This window comes from Myotis yumanensis, unplaced genomic scaffold, assembly GCF_028538775.1.
Source record: "Myotis yumanensis isolate MYYU_CA2020_CCGP unplaced genomic scaffold, mMyoYum1.0.hap1 SCAF_13, whole genome shotgun sequence".
NCBI classification, from domain to species: domain Eukaryota; kingdom Metazoa; phylum Chordata; class Mammalia; order Chiroptera; family Vespertilionidae; genus Myotis; species Myotis yumanensis.
This window is the reverse complement of record NW_027223764.1, coordinates 5,247,781-5,273,519: the sequence shown is the minus strand read 5'-3', so window position 1 is coordinate 5,273,519 and position 25,739 is coordinate 5,247,781. Positions and strand designations below refer to the sequence as shown.

General features: G+C 53.2%; 1 protein-coding gene across 2 annotated transcripts in view; it reads right to left on the bottom strand.

Annotated features, from left to right (window-relative positions):
• INPP5A (inositol polyphosphate-5-phosphatase A) overlaps positions 1-25,739 on the bottom strand; it is a 144,527-nt gene that overhangs the window by 32,789 nt on the left and 85,999 nt on the right. For both annotated transcript variants that reach the window (XM_070432131.1, XM_070432132.1), the window contains exons 5-8: positions 23,778-23,841; positions 15,097-15,200; positions 8,555-8,607; positions 6,515-6,634 (exon numbers count right to left, since the gene is read on the bottom strand). In XM_070432131.1, the coding sequence (XP_070288232.1) occupies positions 6,515-6,634; positions 8,555-8,607; positions 15,097-15,200; positions 23,778-23,841 (341 nt within the window). The remainder of the gene's footprint in view (positions 1-6,514; positions 6,635-8,554; positions 8,608-15,096; positions 15,201-23,777; positions 23,842-25,739) is intronic.

Sequence of the window (25,739 nt, the reverse complement as noted above, 5' to 3'; positions counted from 1 at the left end):
AAGAACAGCCATAAAAATCAATTTTTTGGGCCTTGAAAACGGAGCGTCTTTCTGTTTTGACAGGTGATTTCACTATGAGACAAACCACAGTGACACTCACATGTCATGGAGGCTGCCCAGCGAGCAAGGGCTGTGGACTCGGGGGGCCTGCGCGGCAGACCAAAGGCCTCTGGTATGGAGACAACGTCCCCAGGGGGAGGCACAGGTTAAATATTCAGAAATGACAGCATTTGCAATCGGTCGCTTCAGAGCGGCTGGCAGTCGGTGTCCCAGAACACAGACTCGCTGCCACTGGGTCTCTTCCCGAGAGCTGCGCGGCCTCCAGGCATAGGGCACCCGTCCCCGGACTAACCCGCAGCGCTGTTCCTTTTCTTCCTGTCCGTTCCTGTCTTTTAACTACGGAAGGGAGTGAATTCACGTATAATTAGAAATCTACTAGCGTCGGCTTTTGTTTCTCAGATTTGGCAGAAGCCGCACTCTCTAATAATTTATTAGCAAAAACATCAACAACAGAAATTACTACAACTAAGGCAGAACATTTTAAAGTTCCTTAAAAGTTTCTCCTAATCTTAACATGTCTCATTGAATGGTGTGTGGTAGAAATATTTAGGCGCCATAAACAAACTGGCCAATGTACTTTTCCTTCCTGTGCTGGGCGCGTGCTGGTGTGGGCTCTGGCCTGGTGGGGCCGGAAGCCCCAGGCGGACAGTCCCTGTCCTGATTCCAGCGGGCACAGGGAGCCTGTGTAAAATGGTTTGGTTTATCCTGAGGCAGAGACGAGGAAAGAGGAGACGTGTGAAGGCAAAGACGAAAAACCTACTGACAGAACCTGAACCAGCATCAGTGTTAGCATAAAGCTCCCAAATGTCCCTTTGGTAGTCCCACTGGGCGTCATATGCTGTCCCAACAACCAGTGAGCCTGGGTGTCAGTGGCCAGGCTACCGACTGGCCTTCCCAGGCCCAGCAAACACTCCTACAGCCAGGCTGGCTGAGTGGTGCCCACTGTGCCCACCACAGCACTCATGGGTGACACACAGACCCTCAGCCACTGGAGGGATCAACATGGAGAAGTCACAGAATCTTGGGCACAGACACAGCCCTGATGGAGCAGCACACGGAGAGAGCTGGGCTGCGTCAGGTTTCCCAAGGCGTCCCTAAGTGAACTGCTCATGTTTCTGAAAATTCACATCCTGTCTTGGCTGCTCGAGGCCTGAGGCCCTGCTATGCACTAAATCGTCTCCCCAAGTCCATGTGGTGAGCCCCTGGCCCCCATGTGACTGTGCTGGGGATGGGCCTTTAAGGAGGTTAACATTAGATAGGTCACAGGGTGGGGCCCTGATCTGACAGAACAGGAGACACCAGAGACCCTCCGCAGGGCACGTAAGGACACAGTGAGAAGGCAGCCCTCCCGGGCCTTCAGACCTCCGGCCCCCGGAAACGTGGGAAATGACTGTGCTACTTTGTACGGTGGCCCGAGGACTGTCAGGCTGCCCCCCCCCCCGCTCTGGCCTGGGCCTTGCTCTCAGGGCTGCTTCTCAAGGTGGGGGACCCAGGGGCTGGGTGGGTTCAGTCCCCAGTCATCACGTCAGTACTTCTCAATCACTAAATTCACTAAAGCACCTTCTCACACACGCGCCCTATGACCACCCATCCCCATGAGAACTGTCTCGGGCAGAGTGGTGGGGAAGACCACCTGCGTGCTCCTGGCAGGAGACCTGCTGAGCAGCTGTCATTTTCACACATTCATTCATTCTTTAAATAGCATTATAATATCAGATATGCTTTTCCACTCTGAGAACCACACCTCACACCCCACCTGGCCGCCACCCAAAGCCCGACACCAGCAAAGAAGACCCTCAGCCTCCTGTTCCTCAATATCGGCAGGGAATCCCAGCCTGACTCTCAGCTGAGCGAGTCCTTACACACTTCAACACCAGTGAACCCAGGAAACAACACTCAGCCTCACAGGTGCTGGGGAAATGCTATGCTCACACCAGGCCCTGGAGGATGTGGGCGTGCACCTGGTCATAACACAGGGCAGCAGGCATAGTCCAGCAGTCAGTAAAACACCGAGAATGGCCCAAAGCAGTGCCCGCAGAGGGAGTGGCACCAGAGCAGGGACAAGGCCGAGCCAGGAGTGCCTGCGAAGCAGGTGCTCAGCACAATGGCGTTCGAGATGCCAGTGCTGACGATGAAAACGCAGATGAGCCAACATGCACATGTGCTCACGATGCCAGCAGCACAGCAATGTGGCCATGGAAGGACAGGCACTAAATCAAGATGGTGAGGGGGAGGGGCAGGACAAGGATTCAGGATGGAGATCATAGAGATGGCGTCCATGTTTCACTTCTTAGCAAAAGGACACATGACACAAACACGGAGACATGAGCCTAACGGAGCTGAGTGGAGGGTGCATGGCTGTCATCAGAGCCCTCACTTTTCTGGGCGTGTGAATCCGTTTTCAATAAATAAAATGAAGGATAGATTACAGATACCATCAATCATCCGAGACGTGGAACGGCGAGCTCATTTGTTGGGATGCAACTGGACTTGACGTGTCCTAACTGGGCATGATCCTGCCCGACACCCTGAAAACGCCGTGTGGTGAGCACTGGCCTGTGCTGCCCGACTCCGAGCTTGGCTCCAAAGAGACATGACAACGGCCACCCAGGCTTCCAGGCTGAGGTCCCTGAGTGGACGGATGTGCTTACAACCAGGAAGACCAGGAAGTCAGGTGGTGGGAACAAGCGCCCAGCGCCCAAGTCTGCGGGACCTGCCTTAGCCTGGACCCCAGCGCTTCTCTTTTGCTCGCAAACAGCGAGCGAGTTCTGGGAACGGCCTGAAGAGACACATTCAGGGTGGAGGGCCTTTGAGCAGGCTGACAGCTGACTGATGACCGGCCCTGGGATGACAAAGGGGGCCGTGGGCGGCCGGCATCACATCGCCTCTCCCTGGGAAACTAATTGCCCTGAATTGTTCACGGCAACATTATTTTTCTGGCCATCATCTCCTTTGAATGCCCAAAATGAGCATGAAACAACTCTTTTGACCGGACATAAAAGTTAAATGTCCCAATGTTGATCAAATTAACTTCAGCGCTGTGACAATGGACTGTATTTGTGAGAAAATAATGGGGGGGACAAAGGGGCGCTTTATGCCAAGATTTCACAGCTGTAATGTAAAAATGTTTCTGTTGAACTAGGCCAGGCCACATCTCAAAGGGGAGACAGAAGAACCCTGTCACTTGTGGAAAAAAAAATCTCATTTCACGGCCGAAAGCTCCAGGAGGTGTCAGGAAGTCTCAGCCCGGGAGGGACACTGGCTGAGGTCTCTGCTCCTGTTTAATCCCCCAAGTCCTCCCCAGAGAGCTTAACCGTGTGTCCGGGAGGGAGACAGACTGGTCCAGGGAGACAGAGGGGACCCCAGGCCAACACAGGCCCCACATCCCTGGAGCCCCGCACCTCAAGTGCCAGCCTGATGCTCTTCATTAATTGGGGGTTTGTCTTCTTTTTAAAAGTTTCATAACAAGAGATTAAAAGCAAAAAATTAAACTGCACAAAAAGCAAAGATTATTATTTGTAATAAAACCGCCCAGAGGAACTCCCTATCTGCACTTTAACATTGAAAACCCTATTTCCACATCTCCAATAGGAGCCCTTCCCAATCGGCCAGACTCAAGGGAGGGGCGCTCTGGGTCCATGCCTGCGTATGATGGCCCGAGGGCCCAGGGGCCAGAGGCACGCACGCCTGGTACTGCTGGGAGGTTAAACACTTCTGAACATAAACTCTCCATTTTTTAAATAAGCGTTTTATTTTGGAATAATCTTAGATTTACAGGAAGGTTGCAAATATAGCCCTGGGCGCCTCTGTTTTAACACAGGGTCCCACCAGCAGCCCTGGGAATAGGGCTTCAGGCCAACGTGCCACCTTCCCCAGGTCTGAGGGCACCAGCTCATGGAAACGTGGACCCGCAAAACTTCACGGGGAGATTAAGCCAAGAAGGCAGGCTCGCCTCTCAGAGCCTCCTCGCTGTTTCCCTGTGTTCCCGGCCTGCAGACAATGCACCCAGAGGTTCCCAAAGAGTGAATGGGGCACTGTTGGTGGCAACGTCCATTCAAAGGGCCGGCATGGCATTGTCCTCCCAATCGGCAGAGCAGAATGCAGTCTGCTGGTGGCTGCCAAAAGGTTAGCAGCCCTGATGAAAGGGCGGCCCGGTATTCACACTCCTACAGAGCCGCCCTTTGTGCTGCGTGCAGAGGCCGGATCTGCGGCTGGCCGAGCCCCCACACAAGTGATTCGTGGGAATGCAAAGCCACAGGAAAGTGCCAAAACCCTAAGGCTGCTTTCCCTGAGGCTGCAGGGGAATGGCAGTTTGGGGCAATGACACAGTTTAATGCCACACCCCACTGACAACCTGACCACAGCCACCAAAGCAGACTGCTCACGGGTCTGCCTCAGCCCCATTCCATGGGAGGTCCTAGTGAGTGCAGCCCACCAGAACCTGTCAGCCAGAGACTGCACACAGTAGTTCCCTAATGAGGTCCTTATTCCTGGCCATGGGCTCACTGTCCCAGGCATGGTGGCTCTGCCCACAGCGCCCCGGCCTGGCAGCTCTTGGGGAGGCCAGCATCGGCCACTTCAAGGGACCGCTCCCAGGGCAGCTCCCCTGAGCCTGATGTCACCGCACACCCTGCCCTCTTTGCTGCCTCCTGAATCGCAACACTGTGTTCCACGCCAGCGCTGTCAGGTCAGTGCCCAGAGAGAACCTGCTCCAACCAGCGCAGGTTTTCTATTCCCTGGGGCCTCAGCATAGATTCAGCAACACTGGGGCCTGCATGGTGGAGGCGCTCCAGAGCCCGCTGGGGGAGAACAGGCAACAAAGGACTCATGGACGAGCTGGCCAAAGGATGTCATGCCCCGGCCCAGGGACTTGAAAGCCCTCGTCACAGGTGGCCATGGGTCAGCACACGGACCAAACAACGGGCCCCATGGCCCTGTGGCTGAGGTCCCAGCTCTGGAGGCAGGCGAGGAGTTCAGGTCTGGGCCCGGGTCTGCTCTGGCCCTTCCTCACCCCAGGTCACCCCACCTCCGAGCCCAGCCTGGTCACACCTGGAGGCTGCATTAGGGTTTGAGGGGGCTGGGCCCTGGGTGGACAGGACAACCAGATCCTACATCCTGCACTCCTGCCTCCTCTGTGTGGGCCTGGCAGCTTGCAGCAGGGACCTGGCTGCTTGGCCAGGGCGTAGGCCCTCATCTCAAGGCCCTGGAGGTGAAGTACCACCACCGTCACACATGGCAGCAAGGGACAGAACCCCACCCTCCGACCCCTGTAGAGGGTACATCCTGCTGAGAGGAACCCAGAAGGAAGGAGCCTGCAGGGAGGGACCCCTGCCCATGCTGGGGGAAAGTCCAGAGGGGAGCCTGGTGCACACAGGAGGGGTCAAAAGGTCAGGGTCTGGACGCAGTGTCAGAAAGAGGTTAGCTGGTGACATGGGGCCAAGGAGCAGGAGAGCCACAGTCCTCACTGCTCTGATGTGAGCAGTGTGGAGACATGGTGGGGTCCTGGAGAAATCTGAGATCACCAGGCAGAAAGAGGAGAGGACTGAGCTGTGGTAGCGGCTGTCCCAAGCCTGGGATGTCTGACTGCCACCTAGGTAGCGGGATGCTGGTGGGGAGAGACTCGCTGAGGCCTGAGCAGGATGAGCAGCAGGAGAGCAGCCCTGGGATGAGGCTTCGAGGCCGAGCTCCATACAGCAAGAGGTCTGTCTTTGAATCAAGAGGGACCCTGGTCCCCAAACCAAACCTAACCTATCAATTGAGTTTGAGGGGACACCTTCTTTCCCAATGACAGCTTATCAACTTGGATCCTGTGAAAGGTCGCACGAGACAGCCAGAGACAGGAGGGCCCCTCGGAGTCCAGGACCAGAGGGTCCTGAAAAACCACCTGCGAGAGGGAGTGAGGAGAGGCTACTGGGAGCTTGGGCAGGAGGCAGGTGCAGCTTCCCTGCTCTGAAGACCCCTGGGCTGCTCCCCGAGCCTCCCCAGATGCGCAGGCCCCAGGCTCTGCGGGCAGAATAGGGAGGGAGGTGCTTGGTGGCTCAGCCTTGCTTAGCAGACTGTGTACAGCCCTGTGCTCAAGGGACCCAGCCCCCAACCTCCAGGAACTGCAGGTGGGCGGAGCCACTGAGAGGCACCGGCTCCCGCTGGGAGAACCCAGGGCCGTGATGTAATTGTCAGACTCCAAGGTGTCCCAGCTGGCATCTACTGCCTAGCCCTGGATTCATTTTCTTAGCTCGCCCACAAAACTGAAGAGAAAGCATGAGGCCACCCACCCTAAGTCTGCCTGGGAGGGACTGTTGAAGCCTTGGAACAGGGGTTGGGATTTGTGCTTTATCAACGGGTCAACATTGGCAAGTTTCATATTTTTGGCAAATGGAAAAACAAAATAAGTGGCTTAAAAGAACAAGCCGTACAGTCCTGGGCGGTGGGGTGGGGCCACGCACACAGCACCTACCTGTCGAGCACATAGCCCAGGGCCTTGTGCCGGATGCCTGCGTACACAGAGGGGCTGGTCTCCCAAGCGACCAGGTTGGAAGCGTCATGGAAAAGGTGGATGTTCACCAAGTCAAAGGCGCTGCAGAGACAGAGAAGGAGACTCAGAGACAAAGGCTGAAGCCTCGGGTCGGGCACTGCCTCTCTCCAACCCTGTTCCTGCCCGAGGTCCTGAGGGATGTGGAGCAAGGCCTGGCTGGGGGCCCCAGGGTCACCAGTGGGCAGAGCCACTTGTGCCCCATACTCCTGTCCTCCTCAGCCTCTCCAGGCTGACCCAGAGTAGGACATACCTGCTCAGAGGACACAGGAAACCTGAAGTGTCCTCTTGAACATCTTTGCAAATGCAAGATCACAGAAACTCTTCGCAAGCTGCCAATGAGCCAGGAAGAGCAGGAGTGGGAGGAGGCAGGAGAGGAGGGAGGAGGAGGGGGCTGAAGGAGAAGGAGGAAGGAGGGGAAGGTGGGGAGGGGTGAGGGGGATGAAGGAGGGAGCAGTGGAGGAGGGAGGGGAGGGAGGAGAGGGAGGGAGAAAGGGGGTGAAGGGGATGAAGGAGAAGAGGAAGGAGTGAAAGGTGGGGAGGGGTGAGAGGGATGAAGGAGGGAGGAGTGAAGGAGGGAGGGACGAGGAGGGAGAATGGGTATGAAGGAGAAGGAGGAAGGAGTGGAAAGAGGAGGGAGGGAAGAGGGGATGAAGGAGGAGGAGAAATGGAAGGGAGAAAGGGAGGGCAGGAAGGAGGGGGCCCTTCAAACTGAAAGGAGAGGAGGGAGGAGGCCTCAGCTCTCTCCACCAGCAGGTGATTTGGCCCCAGGTGCCCACAGAGCTCACTGTCGGGGCCCCACGACTGGGGGTCACTATATGATTATCTCACTTCTGTTAAGAAGCCCCCAAGGTCATAGCCCAGGAAAGGCTGAGGGTTGCCCTGAAGCCTCAGCTTCTGCAAGGCTGTGGTGAGGCAGTCAGCCCCCACCCCACAGTCACCTGCAGGGCCGAGACCACCAGGCCCCAAACCCAGTGAGACAGGACTGACCACGGAGACGGAGGGTAGAGAACTTGGCCTCTCCTGCAGGGGCAGATGACCCCCACCCCGGCTCCTGGTGCCCTAGTCAGCCCTCCCTCATACCGCAGCCTGTGTGACCCTCAGCAAAGGGAGGAAATGGTGACTGCCACTCCCTGGATTAGGTCACAAAGACTGCAGCTCTGTTTGGGGCTCCCCACCTCTCTGGGCCCCCTGCTCCAGAGAATTCCAGACCTAAGCAGCCACAGGGAGGGACCATGTGCAAACAGCAGGGCGGCTGAGGGCCTGCTGCTCCATCCAACTTGTGGTCACTGGCAGGTGGGGGACACTGGCTCCAGCTCCAGAGCCGACCCCAGCTGTGCCTTGCCCCACATTCTGTCCACACCAGTGGGGTGCACACCCTTGGCCTGCACAAGCCCATCAGTAGCATTTAAGGTGACACCCCTCTAAGACCTCTCACAGTTCAGACCATGGCCCTCTGACCCCGGCACCCCCAGGGGAACACACATTAGGGTGAGCAGTGCTGGCCTTCACAGCCAGGGGTCTGAGGTTTCCTGCTGAGCCACTGAGAGCTGCCACCTGCAGGAGGGCCCGGCCTGGGTCGCTGGGTGAGGGGTTCTACTGCTGTCGTGCCCCAAACCCCTCAGGACATGCTGCGGGGCCGCCTTCACGCAACGGAATGTGGCCACAGTGGGGCACAGAGCGGGGGGTGGGGGTGGGGTGGGGTGGGGCTGCCAGGAGGAGCGGGGCTGCTCACAACATCACGGCCATGGGAGGAGGCAGCACGGCCTTCAGGGACCGGGAGACAATACTCCGTGTCACACAGTCACTGACAGCAAAAAGGGCCACAGAGCAGGGGTTCAGGTCAGGTGGCTGGGACTCGGGGTGACACAGTCTTTGAGGGACATTCGACATACACGACTTGTGCAAAACACAAAAGGGGGAACTCCATGAAGCAGAGACGAATAGTCAACACGAGGAACATACCAGTCTGCGACGCACCATCTTGTCCGAACAAAGCCTTTTCTTGACCATTTGCACTGAAAAATAAACAGGTCACACAGGTAAGCGGGAAAAGAGGAAGGAGGGAGGCAGCGACTCAAATGCATGCATCGGAGGCTTCTCAGTCAGAGAACATGCTAACCTTTCAGCTCACAAGGGCTGAGATGCCACTTCCCGTGCAGGCCAAGTGCACGCACACGGCTCAGCGCGTAGGAGAGCGGGTACAAACACGCATGGCCACCATCATCTGTTCAAACCCCTCCCCAGCCCCAAGGGAGTTACTAGGAAACCAGGTGGGCCCAGGTCAAATGAGGGTGCGCTGCTGGCCATGCACACCTGAGCAGCGTACCACAAAGACGTCCTGGCCGCTGGTGCGTGGCCCACGAAGGCCCCTCTGAGGGCTGTCCCCTCGCGGCACCAACTTGGGGCCTGGACCTGCCTTGGGAGAGCCGATCATCAGAGGAGGGTGGCTAAGCAAAGAACCTTTGCTTCATTCTCCCTCCCTCCAGGTCACCCTGTTGGAGAAGCTGGGGACAAAAGTCACTGGTGCCCCACATTCCTCCCTTGTTGGTTCCTGACCTGGGAGGGTGGGGGTGGGGGAGGGGTATGTGGGGGCGGGTCCCACACTGCCTTGCACAGCTGCTGTCAATCTCAGGTCAGAGACCCATGGGACTGGAACCTGCGTGGTCCACTCGTGCCTAGGCAGGGCAAGGGAGGGTGGATGCAGCTGCGATGACGGAAATACGTGTCACTGCCCATGCAGGAGCCAGTGGTCACCCAGGGTCACTGAGCACTGGAAATGCTGCCATTTTACCTTAATGAATTTTAATTTAAATAGAACACGCAACAGGGTCACTTCACAGCTTAAGCAGTTGGGGGAGTGGGGCTCCTGCCAGCACCCCTTACAAGCTCCCAAGAGACACGGGAGACCTTGCTGAGTCCTCAGCTCACAAACACCAAGTTAAAATGTGTGGATGAGACTGTCCCATTCCCTCCAATACTCCCAGCAGGAGCGCAGGGCCTGGTGCACAGTCACCTGGGTCAACTGAGGGACAGAGCAGGGGGAGGAAGTATGCCCCAGGGTCAGGCAATGGTGGGAGGCCAGGACTCAGTCCGTGTCTGTGGGCCTGGGCTTGCAGGGATGAAGGTAAGTACATGGGAACCAAAGTCGGTGGTGATGAAGTGCTCCCTGCGTGAGCACAGGGCCCAGACTCTGCAGTGACTGACTTCATGTAACGAATAACTCAGTGCCTGGCTCTCCTGCCACCCCACAGCCCCTGTAGCTACTGTCCCACCGATTTCCCTACTTCCCTTAACAACCAAACTTCACACGCGACATCTAAACACAGTCTCCCGATTCTTCCATGACAGCCCTCTGCCCAGAGCCCTCTCTTCAACCCTAAATCGTGTGTCTCTTGGCTATGTTCTAGATCAGTGGTTCTCAACCTTCTGGCCCTTTAAATACAGTTCCTCATGTTGTGACCCAACCATAAAATTATTTTCGTTGCTACTTCATAACTGTAATGCTGCTACTGTTATGAATCGTAATGTAAATATCTGATATGCAGGATGGTCTTAGGCGACCCCTGTGAAAGGGTCGTTCAACCGCCAAAGGGGTCACGACCCACAGGTTGAGAACCGCTGTTCTAGATGAACTCATTAATAATCCCTCTGAGTCACTGATTTGACCAGATCTGGTTTAGAATCTTATTTTCAGTGACTGTGTCAGGTGCTGAAGCAGCGTCTGTGAGCACCACCCAGCCCCGCATGCCTGCCTGCCGGGCAGCAGCCTGTGCCCAGTGACTGACAGGCCAGCGCCTAAAGCTCAGAGGCGTATTCAATCCTCACATCAGCCACAGGAAGGGCACCACCAGTGCCCGTTTTACAGACCGGGAAACTGAGACTTGGAGGTTAAGAACTGTGCTCAAGGTCACAGAGCGAGTGAGTGGGAGAAGCCAGAATCGGGAATTCGGTGCTGGTGCTCTCACCCGACCCCACCCCGGGCAGGAGTCAGCTGGGATGTGGGTGGGGACAGAGCCATCTTGACTTGGTGGGGCCCACGTCTCCTAGTGTCAGAGCAGAGACAGGAGCATCTTTCCAGAACAGAACCGCCACCTTGCTCGGTAGGGAGAGGGGCCTTGACACACACCCACTGTCTGATTGGCCCCTCCTGGAGAGCCGGCAATTCACCTACCCCAGGCCGCTCCTTCTGTCTCAGTGGGAGGGCAGGCCCTGGGCAGCAGAAAACTGCCCTTCCTGGCAGGGATGTGTAAACTCAGCGGTGACCTTGCGAGGCTGTTCCTAACCACTGGCTCCTGCACCCAGAGGCTCCAGCTGGCTGCCCCTCCTCCTTCTTGCCCCCTCCCCACCCCTCCTCTGACTCTGGACCTAACTCTGGAATGTGGGGACACCTCAAGGACATGGCCTCCAGCCTCCATTACTTCTCGGAATGGGAGTCAGTCTGAAGCCGGTCTGTGTGCTAATCTTTCTGGTCACTGGCCATCCTCTGAAATCCCACCGAGGGCTCCAGGTGATGGTGGACGGGGACAGGAGCGACTGGGGTGGACGGGGACAGCACTGGCTGGGGTGATAAACTTCGAGGTTATCATCACGAAGTGAAAGCCACGTCATGCCCGGGCGGGGAGTGGGGGCTGCCACGTCGTTCACCTTACAATATTAAGTCTCTGCTCAGATCCCCTGTTAATAGGATTCCTTTAGGCAGCAGATGGATGGCAAATACAGGCGGTTTCATCTACTAAAAGACGGCATAAATCACCAGTGAGAAAGGGAGGCTGCGGGAAGGCTCTCGCCACACAGCCTCCCTGTGAAAGGCCCGCTTCGGAGCATTAGTGAAATTAATTCATCTTTCATAAGAGCCAGGAGCAGGCCTGTGATCTATGGTAACAACCAATTTCTCACTACGGGCAAGAGGAAAAAAATGCCTCGGCCCTGATCGACTACACAAATCCGCTTTTTAAAAATGGTCTCACATTATCTGGAGTGCTGCTCCCAGAGGCAGCATCTGAGAGTCATGCTGAGCCAAAGCCGCCATAAATCAGCAGGGAAAGTTTTGTGAGCTTGATATGCAGGGGCTGTAATTATTTGGAATTGCCTCCATCATGGTAATTACATTTAGATTATCCTTAAGTGATGGTAATAAAAGAAACGGAAATCCGTCTTAAACTAATTCCCTCCCCCAAAATGTGTTCAAATAAAGCGGAGAGACTGGCCTGAAGGCACAGAACAGGGAGGAGCTAGCGACAGCTGCTGCCACAGCGCGTGCCTCCCCACACCAGCCGCACTGACGTGGCGCCCAGGTGCCTGACCAGGACGGACCACCTTCCACTGAAGACGCAGAGCCGATGGATGCCTTGCACACCTCAAAGTGCCTCGTCACTCATAGGACCTTGGAGGTGCCGGCGCTCTCAGTAAGATTTGCCTTCAGCCACTTTAAGGGACTCACATGGTCCCCCGGAGACAACTCGCTTCTGGAAATGGTGTGACTTCATCTCCAGAGACTCCCATCTGAGACGAACACTGAGCCAGTTTCTAATGTGGCAACGTCATATCCAAGGGAACAACCACAGCCACCCTGCAAAGCCAATGCTTGGGTATGGCGGTCCCCTCGTCTCAGCAACATGCTGCTCTCCAGTGGAGAGATTGGGGTGTACCCCGTGACAGTGTGGCCACCCTGTAGGTGTGGCAGTGTGGTCACCTGGGGCCAGCCAGGTCTGCTAAGAACAGGCTTCAGGCTTGGACCCAGGCCACTTGTCCCAGGGGAGGGAGGCAGCCCCTTGCTGTCTGTCCCTAGGGAGCCATGCTGGCATCTCGGGAACGGTACCCTGACCCTGGGCATCAAGGCCAAAGGCCACGCCCCACCCCACCAGGGTGTCCTCTCTCAGGGATATGCAAGAAGTGGGATGCCACAGCTGAGGTCCCCAGACCTTGCCCCCCATCCACACCGTCAGCCTGAGCTCTGGCCTCTACTCCCTGAGCCTGGGCCATGGAGGAGGGGAAACGGGAGCCCTGACCGATGTGCTGAGCCTGGGAGCAAGTCCTGAGCGCCTGGAGACTTCTCCCCGGGAACCTGGCTCCTCAGGGGAGCCACCTACCAAGGCATGCACTGCCTCAGCCTCCCCTTCCTCTGTCCACCAACACATGGTGACCGTCACAGAAGCCCCTTCTTCAGAGAGCATCACCGATCACGGATGACAGACACTGGCAGCCTCTGGTGACCCCATTTCTAAGGATGAAGATGCAGTGAGAGTCGCTAACAAGTGATAAGAGGACGAGATCCCAGGGGGACCATGTGAGTCCTGGGGGGGCGGGGGCCGCATGCTGGGGTCCATCACAAGCTGGGTATCAGGGTGCATCCTGTTCCGCGTGTGAGTGGGAATAGCGTCCCTGATACTGAGAGGCTGCTGTGTGGGGAGCGGCCTGGAGAAGCACCTGTCTCGTGGGATCAAGCACTTGGGCTGACCCAGGTACCAGCAGGCGCCCATGCCCTGGAGGCTGGGAAGAGAGAAGAGCTGAGCTCCAGGGGACAGACAGAGCCAAGCCCAACTCCTCTTCAGTCTGGAGGCTGGCACCTGCCGGCCACTCCTTCCCATCTTCCAGCATTTGTAACAGTTCAAAACTTTAAAGTTGCATATAAAGAATTTGAACTACTTGAGGTGGGGAGGCAGGGGCTTAAGGCCTCCCCAACACTGGCTGCAATTGTTACCATACCAGCCCCCTGTCTAGCACTGCCCACTGCCATCACAGGATCACTCTGGCCAGCCCCGCTGCCCAGCCCCAGCACTGACCTGGGCATGGCCAGCTCATGGGCACCTCTGTCAGCCCTACCTCCCCTCCCAGGTCTCCTCTGGGGAACCTCAGCCACCCTAGGTGGGGTGAGTGCCCCTCTGGGCTGAGACTGGACCCCAGGATGAGAACAGAAGAGCTAGGACAACCCAGGTCCCAACTCAGCCTCACATGGCCCGTGGTGCCTGTAACCAAGACAGAGAGGTGCTGGGGGCTTCCCACCTGTGGGTGCTGGGTCAGGACCTTGGGACACTGCCAAGCATGTCCAGCTCGGAGCTGAGCCCCAACCACGCTAGGGGCCCTGGCCAAGCTCGTTCTCTTGCTGGGAGGAGGCCGAGGCCCCACCTGTGCCGCTGTGGCCCCTGGTCACCCTCAGGCGAGGGCCACAGCCTGTGTGGGCCCCAACCCAGACTCCAGGTAAGCAAAGCTGGGTCTGGCCTGGGACAGGGCCTGGAGCTTAGCAAAACTGGACTCTGAAACCAACTTCTTGCCCCTTGACATCTCCAAGGGAACCGTGGCCCCACCCTCTTGTCAGGACCCACCACGGCCAACATTCAGGGAGGATCCCAGGAGTCACAGCATCGGCTGTGCTCATGGAAGGTCCAGAACTGAAGCTTCCAGAGCTTTCCGGGCATGCCTTCCTCCAGCCTCAGGCAGAGCAGCCAGGCCGGGAGGCTGGGCCTCTGACACCCGTCCTTGGCTCAGGACAATGGATGAGGAAGCCGTGCCCTGGCGTGACAAGAGGGCCATCCTTTATGGAGGCAGCCACCATTCCTTCACTCCAGGCTCAGGTCATAAAACAAGTTAATAAAGTTGTGGCCTTGCTGAAGATCAGCTGGGAGCGCAGGTGGGGGGTCTGCTGAGCAGCGGGCAATCCTCACGCAGAAGGGACTGGAAGCAATCCTTCTTGCAGCTGAGCACACCTCTGTCAGGGAGGCGGGCGCCCAGGCCTCCATCTCGCCCCAAAGGCTTCAATCAGCACCACATCCGGCCCCAGTTAATAGGAGGTAAAGGACAGGTGACCAACTCTGGATCAACTCATGAGCGAGTGCACAGGATTAGGAGACTCCAAAGGGCTGCTTATAATGTCAAGTAAAGACACAGGATCCGAAATTGTGTGTGCAGTGCAATCCGCATAAACATAACACAACTACACAAGATGCAGTAAAACCCACAGGAAATATATCAGCATTTTCTGACTGAGTCTGAGCTGTGGGTGGTAGGTAACCCCACACTTTCCTTAACTCCTGATCTGTATGAAGCAGCCACTGCCTGGGACTGGGAGGGCTCTCGGCCGTGCCTCTCCCTGGCACACCCCGAACTCGGGGGCAGGAACATGCCCCGTGTGTCACTGCCTGGCACACTATAGCTATGAAGGTCGGGTAGGTCACTGGCTAGATTGACCTGCTCACATGCCAGGCCAACCTAAACTGATAATCATTTTCCTGCATCATTGGGGATGGTTCCTCTGCCAGGAAATAAGGGTTAGAAAATTTACCAGTTGTTTTAACGACAAACACTGCAGATTCTTTCAGCTCTTACCTACGGCAACCCATGAACCCACGCACACTTCAGATCCTCCCAGAAAGAGAACATGGGAGCGTGGCAGCAGAGATGTGAGCCCCACCATGATATGAAGACCCCATGTCCTAAATGTCCCTTCTCACGTGACCACCCTGAAAAGTAAGTGCTTTGGGAGAAAGTGGCACGGGCTCCAGACGCACCTCTGGGAAGTAGTCCTGCGGGAACTTCTCTTTCTCCAGCATGGGCGTGCTCTCCAACGTGTCCGAGTAGATCTCTTTGCCAGTGACTTTTTTATACTTCTTAGCTAGAAAAGGGCAGATGAATGTTGTGAATAACCACGTCACTACATTCCATCCAAACAGCCACACCCCGTGGGGGTCCCGTGTCCCACCCATGTAGCCCTGTGGGGAGCAGGGAGTGATGAGGGGGACCAGATGCGGGGGGCGCCGACCCAGCAGGCTAGCTGCTCCCGGGGACACCGTGACTCGTAAATCGCCGGTCCGCCACCTGGAGTCTGACACTCCACTTCATTATCCACTAACACTCGCAGCCTGCAGATTTACAGGGGCTAATTGGCATCCTCCGTTAACACCGTGAGTATGTTTAAGAGGGCTGTGGAATTACCGTTCGCTCATACCTTCATACAAATTTATTTAATAACATCGATTCCCTCCACATCCAGCCAACATCACTCATGTGCAAGGACAAGGGGTTTTTATGTGAGATGGAAAGAGGAGGGCACACAGACCAAGCTCCTAGCTGCCTGCCCGTCACCTCACTGGACGAGGTGTCCTGCTGGGCCACCCCCACCTGGGCTGACCCCTGCAGACAGGGCTTGGCCTGGTTCTCTCACATCAGGGCCTGGGGGCTTCTTTTCACGGATGGTAACCCCACGCCATGGTGGGGTCTGGTGAAGAAACGTATGAATCTGTTCCTCAAAGTCTCAGGCTCGGGCTGGTGGAGGGCTGCCGGCCTCCGCTCAGGATGCCCTGTCGGGAGCTCGGCTGCACGTGGGCCCACCAAGATCACCACATGCAGACCCGCCACAAACGCAGCAGAGACCTGCTGGCCCGAATACATGTTCCTCTCTCCGGGAAGGCCCAACACAGGGGATGTCCCTGGGCTGTTAGGAGATTCCTGGAGGCCAACAATGACCAGTTCTGCTGTCCGAGTTCCTGAGGGTCGTGCTCTGAGCCCCACGAGCTGCTCGCATCTGTCGTTTCTGGAGCACCATCCCGCCCATGGACCCACCGACATGGCGGAGCAGCAGGGATGAGACAGGAGGCAGGGACTTGGGGCAGCGCTCCATGGAGAGTGAACCCCAGGCAAGAGCAAAGCACTAGGGGTGGGGACTCCGAGGGGCTAAAGCAGGAGCCTGGCTGCAACCTACACGAGGTGCTCAGTGACTTAGGGAACTCGGAACAGGGCAGGTGGAAGGGAGCTGCTCCCCAAGTGCTGGGCTGTGCCCGCTGTGCCCCTGCTCCTCTGATCTGGTTCCCAAACTATGGACATACCCTCAGGGTGCTGGCTTTGAGGCTGGTCCCCCCGGGTCCCGCAGCGCATCACAATCCCCTTGGAAGGCATCAGAGGGAGATGGGCCCAGTTAGCCAGAGGCCAGTGCCCGGGGCAGGTGGGCACAGGCCTGTGTGAGCAAACAAGGACCCGTCCATACCACCCATTTGCCACTGGAATGCGCAGGCCGTTTAATCACCGAAGCACTTACTGGAACCACCCATCCATCTCTGCAGAAGGACAGCATTTATCAAACATCAGCCCCACGCAGCCGTCATCACTCTGAGGAGGTCGAAGGGAGACCTGCCCAGGTAGCGGACACAGGGGTGGGGACTAATGCCCAGGGGAGGACCGGTGTCCCACCAGCAATGTAGCAATTCTCACAGATTCTGCCTGTGCTGTGGGCTCCCTGATCCGCCTCCCCTCAGGGCCTTTCCATGGCCTTGACCTCTCAGGAGCCCTGAGAACATGGACACGGACACAGACATGGGACATGGAAATGAGACACGAGAGTGGACCCGGGCACAGGACACAGAGATGCACACGGATAAGGGCACGGGACACAAACACAGGACGTTGTCTGGGCCTCTTGGGACATGGCAGGGGAAACAGAGCCTCCAAGTGTGGGCCCAGGGAGAGGCCGAGCATGGGGTTGATGGAAGAGCCGGAAGGGCAGGGAAGGAGGAAGGGGAACTCTGCCAGGGCAGGGAGGGGGCCTGTTGGAGAAATGAGCACCAGCAGCAAGGACGGGAAACGGGAGCCTGGCCCCACGCAGGGCTGAGCCTCGGCCAGTCTTGGGGGACTGAGGGGCCTCGAAGCTCCAGCCCTGGCAGCAGCTCTGCCCTCTGTCCAGATTTAAGGGGCATTCCTCCTCCTCCCAGACAGTCACTTGCACAGTGACACAGCTGTTACTGTCACGGCTGGGAGGGCTGGCCACAGGGTCTGGGACCTCGCTGACACTGTGCACATGCCAGCACCAAACACATGCATGCTATTCCTCACCCACGAGGAGCCCAGCCACACGCTGCTCTTTCCTGAGGCCCCTCGGCTAACAGCCAGGGCACAGCTCACCTGTCTCTGAGGATAAGGAAGAACATTCTTTCTCTATGTCTGTTCAGGTGCAGGACTCCTCCTGGCAAAGCTCGAGCCATCACAGCAGCCACTAGGACCGCCAGTCCATGCTGCAGGGGACGGATGCCTAGGGGTGTCTGTCTGGTGGGCGTCTGCCTGGGACTCAGTTTTGGAGGAGCCCTGCACTGAACAGACTTCAAAAGACTATTGTATTGTATTTAACCTTGGTCCTACAACCTTGCGTATTAGTACAGTTTTGTTGTTGTTGATTCCTTGGGGTTTTCTACAGAGATAATCACGTCATCTGAGATGAAGGCAATTTTTTCGCTCTCCCTCCAATCAATAAGTCTTTTATTTCATTTTCTTGTCTTACTGCATTAGCCGAGATGCCAGGACGACTTTGAAGAGCTATGGTGAGAGGGGTCATCCTCACCTTGTTCCTGATCTCAGGGGGAAAGCATCTAGGTTCTCACTATTAAGTCTTATGTTAGCTGTAGGTTTTGTAGCTTTATCAAGTTGAGGAAAGTCCCCTCTATTCCTAGTTTGCTGAGAGTTTTTATTATACATGGGTGTTGAATTCTGTCAAATGCTTTTCTGCATCTATCAATATGACCATGTGACTTGTTAGCCTGTTGGTGTGGTAGATTACATTCATTTATTTCTGAATGTTGAACCAGCCTGGAATAAATATCAACTGGTCAGTGTGTATAATTTTTCTTCTACCTTGTTGGATTCTAGTTGCTAATTTATGTTTAGAATATCTACACTTTATATTCATGATAGATATTGGTCTATAGTTTTCCTTTTTTGTAATGTTTCTATCTGGTTTTGGTATTAGGGTAATGCTGGCCTCATAGAATGAGTTAGGAAGTATTTTCTTGCTTCTATTATCTGGAGGAGATAGTTGAGAATTGGTATGATTTCTTCTCTAAATGTTTGGTTGAATTCACCAGTGAAGTCATCTGAGCCTAATGCTTTCTTTTTTAAAGGTTATTAATTATTGATTCCATTTCTCTAATACATAAAGACCTATTCAGATTATCTAGTCCTCTTTGTATGAGTTTTGGTAGATTGTATATTTGAAAGAACCGGTCCATTTAAGTTATCAAATTTATAGGCATAGACTTGTGCATAAGATACCTTTATTATCCTTTAATGTCTATAGATCAGTGGTGATGGCTCCTCTCTCAATTCTAATATTAGTAATTTGTCTTGTTTTCATTGGTTAGCTGGCTAGAGGTTTACCAATTTTATTGATCTTTTCATAGAACCAACTTCTGGTTTTGTTGATTATCTTTATTGAGCTCCTGTTTTCAATTTCATTGATTTATGCTCTAATGTTTATCATTTCTTTTCTTACGCCTATTTTGGATTTAATTTGCTCTTCTTCTGGTTTCCTAAGGCAGAAGCTTAGATTATTGATTCTACATCTTTTTTTTTTTTTAAATATATGCACTTGCTGCTACCAATGCACTGCTTTCACTACATCCTACAATTTTGGTAAGTTGTGTTTTCACTTTCATTTAGTTAAAAATATTTTTTAAATTTCTGAGACTTCTTCTTTGACCCATTATGTTATTTAGAAGTGAGATGTTTAATATCCTACATATTTGGGGGTTTTCCAGTTATCTTTCTGTTATTGATTTCTAGCTTAATACCATTGTGGGCTGTGTTTCTCTTCTTTTAAATTTGTTGAGGTGTGTTTTACAGACTAGAATGTGGTCTGTCTTGGTGAGTATTCCGGCTGACTTGAGAAGAATGCATTGTGCTGTTGTTGAACAGATTATTCTATAAATGTCCATTAGACCAGGTGATTGATGGTGCTGCTGAGTTCAACTCTGTCCTCACTGACAGCCTGCCTGCTGGGCTGTCCATCTGTGAGTGAGGGGTGTTCCAGTCTCCAGCTATGAGAGTGGACCCATATGGTTCTTGTTGCAGTTCTACCAGTTTTTGCTTCATGTATTTGATGCTCTGTTGTTAGGTGTATATACATTCAGGATTGTCATGTCTTTTTAGAGAATTGATCCATTTACCATGATGTAACGCCCTTCTTTATCCCTGATAACTTTCTGTGCTCTGAAGTCTGTTCTGTCTGAAGTTTATAGCTACTCTGCTTTCTTTTCATTAAGTGTGTTAGCAGAGTTTATCTTTTTCTATCCTTCCTTTACTTCTATCTATCTATCTATCTATCTATCTATCTATCACCTATCTATGGTATTTATCTTTCTATCTAACTATCTAAGTGGGTTTCCAGTAGACAATAGTTGGATCTTGTTCTTTTTTCTTTTTTAACCACTCTGACAGTCTGTCTTTTAATTGGTGTATTTAGACCATTCACATTTGAAGTAATTATTGATATAGTTGAACTCATACCTTCCATATTTATAGCTTTTCTATTTATGGCCTTTATTCTTTGTTTCTTTTTGTCTTCCACTCTTTTTCTGCCTTCTCTGGTTAAATTAAACATTTTATATGATTCCAATTTTTCTCTTCTTTTACTCTATCAGTTATACTTCATTAAAGACATTTTAGTGGCTGTCAAAGAGTTTGCAATAATCATCTACAATGAATCCAAGTCCATTTTCAAATGACACTATACATCTTCACAAATAGTGCAGGTTCTTTATAACCAGTCATCCAATTCCTCCCTACCAACCTTTATAACATTTCTATCATTCACTTCACTTATCCAATAGCTATTGTCACCCAATATATTGTTGCTATAATACTTTGAACAAAAGTTATCTTTTAGATTAGTAAAGAATAAAAAATAAGATATTTTATTTTATCTTCATTTATTCCTTCTCTTACACTCTTTTTTTTTTTTTTTAAACACAGCCCCAAGCTTCTGACCTATATCACTTTTCTTCAGACCAAGAGCTCCTTTTAACATTTCTTGCAAGGCAGGACTACTGGAAACAATCTCCCTCAACTTTGGTTTGTCTGAGAAAGTCTTTCTTTCTCCTTCATTTTTTAGGGAGGCTTTTGCTGAATACAGAATTCTAGGTTATTCCCCCATCCCCAAGAACTTAAGCACTTCACACCACACTCCTTATGTGCATCGTTTCTAAAGAGAAGTGGATGTTAATTTTTCCCCTTGTTCCTTTAAGGTCAGGTGTTCCCGCCCACCCCTTCCCTCATCTTTGGTCTCTGCAGTTTGGATACAATCTGCTTAGGTGTAGACTTCCTGGTATTTATCCTACATGACACTCTCTGAGCTTTCAAGATCTGTGGCTTTGTGTCCATTATTTTTGGAAAATTCCTGGCCAGCATTACTTCAAGAATTTCTTCTGTCCCTTTCTAATTTTTCCTGTTGGTATTCCCATTATGCTTACGTTACACCTGTTATAGTTGTCCCACAGTATTTTTTCCTTTTTTTATCCTCACCCAAGGATGTGCTGATTGATTTTTAGAGATAGAGGATAAGAGAGAGAGAAGATGTTAGAGAGAAATGTCAATCTGTTGTCTCCTGTATGCATGTGCCCCAACCGGGAATCGAACCCACAACCTTTTGGTGTACAGGATGATGCTTCCACCAATTGAGCCACCCAACCGGGGCCCCCATAGTTCTTAGACATCTGTCCTGGCTTTTTTTCTCTTTGCTTTTTCCAATTTGGAGCGTTTTCATTTTCTAGTTCACTGATTCTTTCCTCAGCAACATCCAGTCTGCTAAGCCCTGCAAAGGTACTCGTCACTCATGTCATGGTATTTCTGATTTCCAGCTTTTCCTTTTTATTCTTCCTGAGAGTTTCCATCTTTCTTCTTATGTTACCCATCTGTTCTTGCATGTCCATTGTTTCATTAAATTCCTCAGCAAATTCACCTGTTATTTTTGATTGCCAGTCTGATGGTTCCAAATCTAGGCACTATCCAAGTCTGTGCATGCTTTTCTCTTCAGGGTGTATTTTCACCTTTTAGCATGCCTTATAGTTTTTGTTGAAAGCAGCACAAAAATAATTGGTAGGAGAAACTGAGGTAGACAGTCCTTTCGTATGAGGCTGATGACCTGGTGAGGAGCGGGACAGTTTCCTGGGCGGTCAGAGGCTAAAACAACCTCCCAGGCCTTGCTCTTGTTTCCTCTGCTGTCATGGGCCCCTGTGAGAGCCCTTTGCAGAACTTCCCATCATAAGCCCTTGCTGGGATGCTGTGGTGTGAGGTTTGGGTGGAGGAAAAATGTTCTATAGTCCCCTGAGTAGGGCTCAGTCTCTCAGTCAGTATGTGCCCCTCACATGTGCTTCTCAGCACCCCGAAGCTGGTCCTCAGGCATTTCCCTCTCAAGCCAGCTCATGCGCGGCCTCCAGCACCTGGTCAACACCCTGCAGTGTCACCCAGAGGGGGCAGCAGTGACGGTCTCCACCCAGTAACTCTGCTGTTCTGGGTCTGCCCGTCTCCAGCTTTGCGGCAGCAGTTTGCCCTGTGACCTCGCTTCTCCAAGGGACCTAAGAACAGTCGTCCAGTTGCAGTTTGTTTGGTTTTTCTTGTAGCGAGGACAGGGCTGACGACTTCCAAGATCTTCACATGCTGGACCAGAAACTGGAAATCACTTTCATCCCTTTTCATCTGTAACTTTGGGAGTCTTGAAGTTTCTAAGTAGGTACTTATTTGTTAAAATTCGGGCTATTTTTCTTTATGAAAGTGTATTCAAACTTTTCACAAATTCTGGATCGCTTTTGCTGTAACCAATTTGAGGAAGAAGAGTGAGCCCTGAAGAGCAGGGCTGCGGAGCAGGGGGCAGGCAGTGCCCCTGCTTGAGATGCCGGCCTCGCCCTGCACCCTGCACCCTGCACCCCGTGCTCCACATCTGCACCCATATCCGCACCCCTCCCCTGCTTCTCATGCCCCATACCCACACCCAGCCCACATCCCATGCCCCACACAATGCCCTGCATCTGCATCCAACACACTGTACTGCACCCCTTACCCTGCACCCTGCATCTGCACCCACACCCCACCCTGCTGTGGGGCAGCAGTAGCACCCACCGTGCTGGGACACTGTGAGTGTTTTCAGAACTGACACATTCTCCTGACACACAGGAGAGCTCAGAGCATGTTGAATGCCTGTCACTATCACAGCTCTTGTCACGGACAACGTGGAGGCCCGGAGTAAGGTTGTGCTGGAATCATGCATACCTCCAACATACAGTTTTAAATACACTGTGGGCCAGAAGGTGCTTTCCGACTGATCAGATCCCGTAGTAAAATATGTATGCAAATGGTTACTTAACGAAAGGACCAGTTCAATGATCGGCACATGTCCAAGCCTGTGGTGCCAGTGACCAGCATCACCCCACTCTGCCGCCAGCCCCACCGGGACCTCCTCACCACTCCCCTGTCAATGACAGGAAACACTGGTGCCAGTGCCCATGAAGACTGTAGTCAGAGCCAAGGTCACTGTGGGAAAGTTAGATGCTCATTTAAAAGCCTGCAGAGACTCCTACAGGCCAGTGAACCCCCGCTGGCCGAGTCCTGCTCTCAGCCGGAGCAGAGCACGGCTCGCGCTGTTTGGAGAAGACTGCTCTCCGTTTCCTAAGGGGTGATCTGTCTCCCAAGTGAGCAAAGATAATGAATCGGAGACACTGACATAATTAGTGGCTCTCCACAGTTATTACAACTTTAATGACATTTCAAATTAATGTGATCTGGCTCAATAGCCTAAATGGAGCTCTGCAGAATTTACACAGAACCTGGAGATGTAACACTGAGTGGAAGATAAAAGGACCAACATGCCCAATGGAACGGGCGATACTGAAATTTGTCAGATCTGGGGTAACGGCCTCCAGTGCCCCCAAGACACAGTGACAAGCCTGTGACATCAGAGGCAACTCCGGGAGAATCTTCCCAGCACAGCAGGCGGTCCTGCCCAGTCAACATGGGACCACATTTCCCACTTGGCCACAAACAGGCTCTCACGCGTCATTTTGGGATAAGCCACCGTCTCGTTCTGTTCCCACTTTGCACATTTGATAGGGACACAGATGCAGACAGAGCCTTTCCCTTCTCCTCGGGCTCTACTGCAGGAGAGGCAGCGTGGCCTGCCGAGCCCTGCCCTGGGAGCAGAGGGGTGGCAGGGGTGGGTGAGAGGGTGAGCTGGCTGGCCTAGGAGAGCACAGGCCAGCTGTCTTGATTTTAGTGCAGCCAGAAAGCCAGGTTTCATACGAGGTACCTGGTAAGTGACTGCCAGTAATGTCTCAAACCAAGACCATGCCAGTCCCTCACAGGGACACCGGGCAGGGGGTGGCGAGTCTGCTGAGACAGGAAACCCCAGAAGGATTCTGGACAATTGACATCATAGTCTTACCTTTGAAGTCAAACTGGTAGATGTTTTTTAAGGATTCGTGAAGAAAATAAAAGCTTCCTAGAGCCTGTAGAGCAAAAGAGAGATCAGGTGAGAGACTTGCAGGAGGATACTTCTAACACAGTCCAGAGTGACGAACAAAACACTCTGAACTAGAATTAAAGGTGAGCTCCTTGTAACTCAATCACATCATGGAGATCTGCACTGTTCACCATGGGTGACCCTCTGATACCCAAACACCAGGAGTCCCAGCCCAGGAGCCAGCTGCCAGGGGCATTTCCTCCAACAGAGGTGCCATCCGGGTGTCTCACTTCTGCCCCACCACGTAAGACAGACGCGGGGCACATGCGGCCTGTGGGCCAGGGAACAGCAACAGCCTGCGCCCGTGCCGCCTCACGGCCTGTCACCATCGCCCTTCCACAGGATGTCTTAATTTGTTTCAGGCAGAACGCACTTAGAAACAGCGTAAGTAAATAAATGTCATTGCAAACATTTAAACCAATACCTCATTAAATGTGATACAGCTGATATAAAATCATGAAGTTTACAACAAATAAATGGAAAATACATTGCCAATGCAGGAATGGAAACTGTAATTCATAGAGTCGGAAAATCCATAATTAGCTATAATGAATATTTAAAGTCAAAGTTCAGCTAACTTTTCCAATGTTTAACCTACTCTATCAATACGGTTCAGGGCCCTCATTTATCACAGCCTCGACGACGTCTGCATAGAAATGCGCCCGGGCCTGCTCTCCGGGTCCTCCGGCCACAGGACCTGTCAACAGTGTGTTTGACGCGTCTGAGAATATTGACTCCTTGCCTGTTTTGCTAAAAACAATTAAAATACTTTTTAACATATTTATAAACCTGACTGTCAAGAGTGCTTATGAATTCCCCGTTAAGCGCACTGCAGTCTGGTCACTGCAGGCAGGAGCCCTCCGCCTTCCTGCAGCGATACAACCTCGGGGCATTGACAGTGGAGAAGTCAGCATCGCCCACAGCGCTGAGCCCCTCGGGGCTCTGGGGGCTAGGCAAGGACCAGAAACAGAACTGGGCAGCCGCACAGGAGGTGCCAGCTCCATATGAACGTGGAACGTGCCAGGGGACTGTCTCTGAGATGGCTATGGCCTGGAGTCCTCACCCACCTGGGCATGGGCAGGAATCAGTGCCCACAGCAGATGAAACCCGCTCCTCAGGAGGCTCAGCAGCTGAACCAGGTCCTGGTGAAAACCAGTGTTGGCAAAGTGACTCAGCCAGTGCTGGGCCTCTATGGCAGCCTGCTCCTGTGATGAGTGGTCGCACCCCGACCCCCAGTTTGCTTTTGGAGGGGAGCCCTGATAGCGGCAGTGGGCTCTGCAAACACAGCCGACTGGGACGACCATGGTGCAGAGTGCTCTGCATCCTGGGACAGAAAGCGACAGGCAGTGGCAAGACACCGGCTGTTAGGGTCCCCACCTCCCTGACGAGGCCACTGCACACAGGCATGGGGCAGGACAGAACACAGCTTCTCGTCAGAAACGCCTCCATCACTCTTTATTTGCAAACAGATCCAACGCCCAGTGATCGATCACTTCCGCAATTGGGTTGGCAGCCAAAGTACATACCATTAACCTGCGGCCTCTCCATCCGGCTCACTTGTTCATGAGACAGAATTCCTGACACTCAAATCAAGTCGACTTAGCAGTAAAGGGCACACGGGAACACATTTTTCTTCTCCAGATACCATGAAAGCGGAAAACATAGAAGGGCTTCTCACGTATGAGCCAAAGGTGGGAAAGGCCGCTTTCACCTGTGTCGCCAACATCCTTGTGAAAACGTCACCACTGCCCTGGTCAGTGTGGCTCAGTTGGTTGGGTGTCACCATCCCATGAACCAGGAGGTCACGGTTAAATTCCCGGTCAGGGCACATGCTCGAGTTGTGGGCTCGATCTCCAGTAGGGGGCGTGCAGGACACAGCCAATT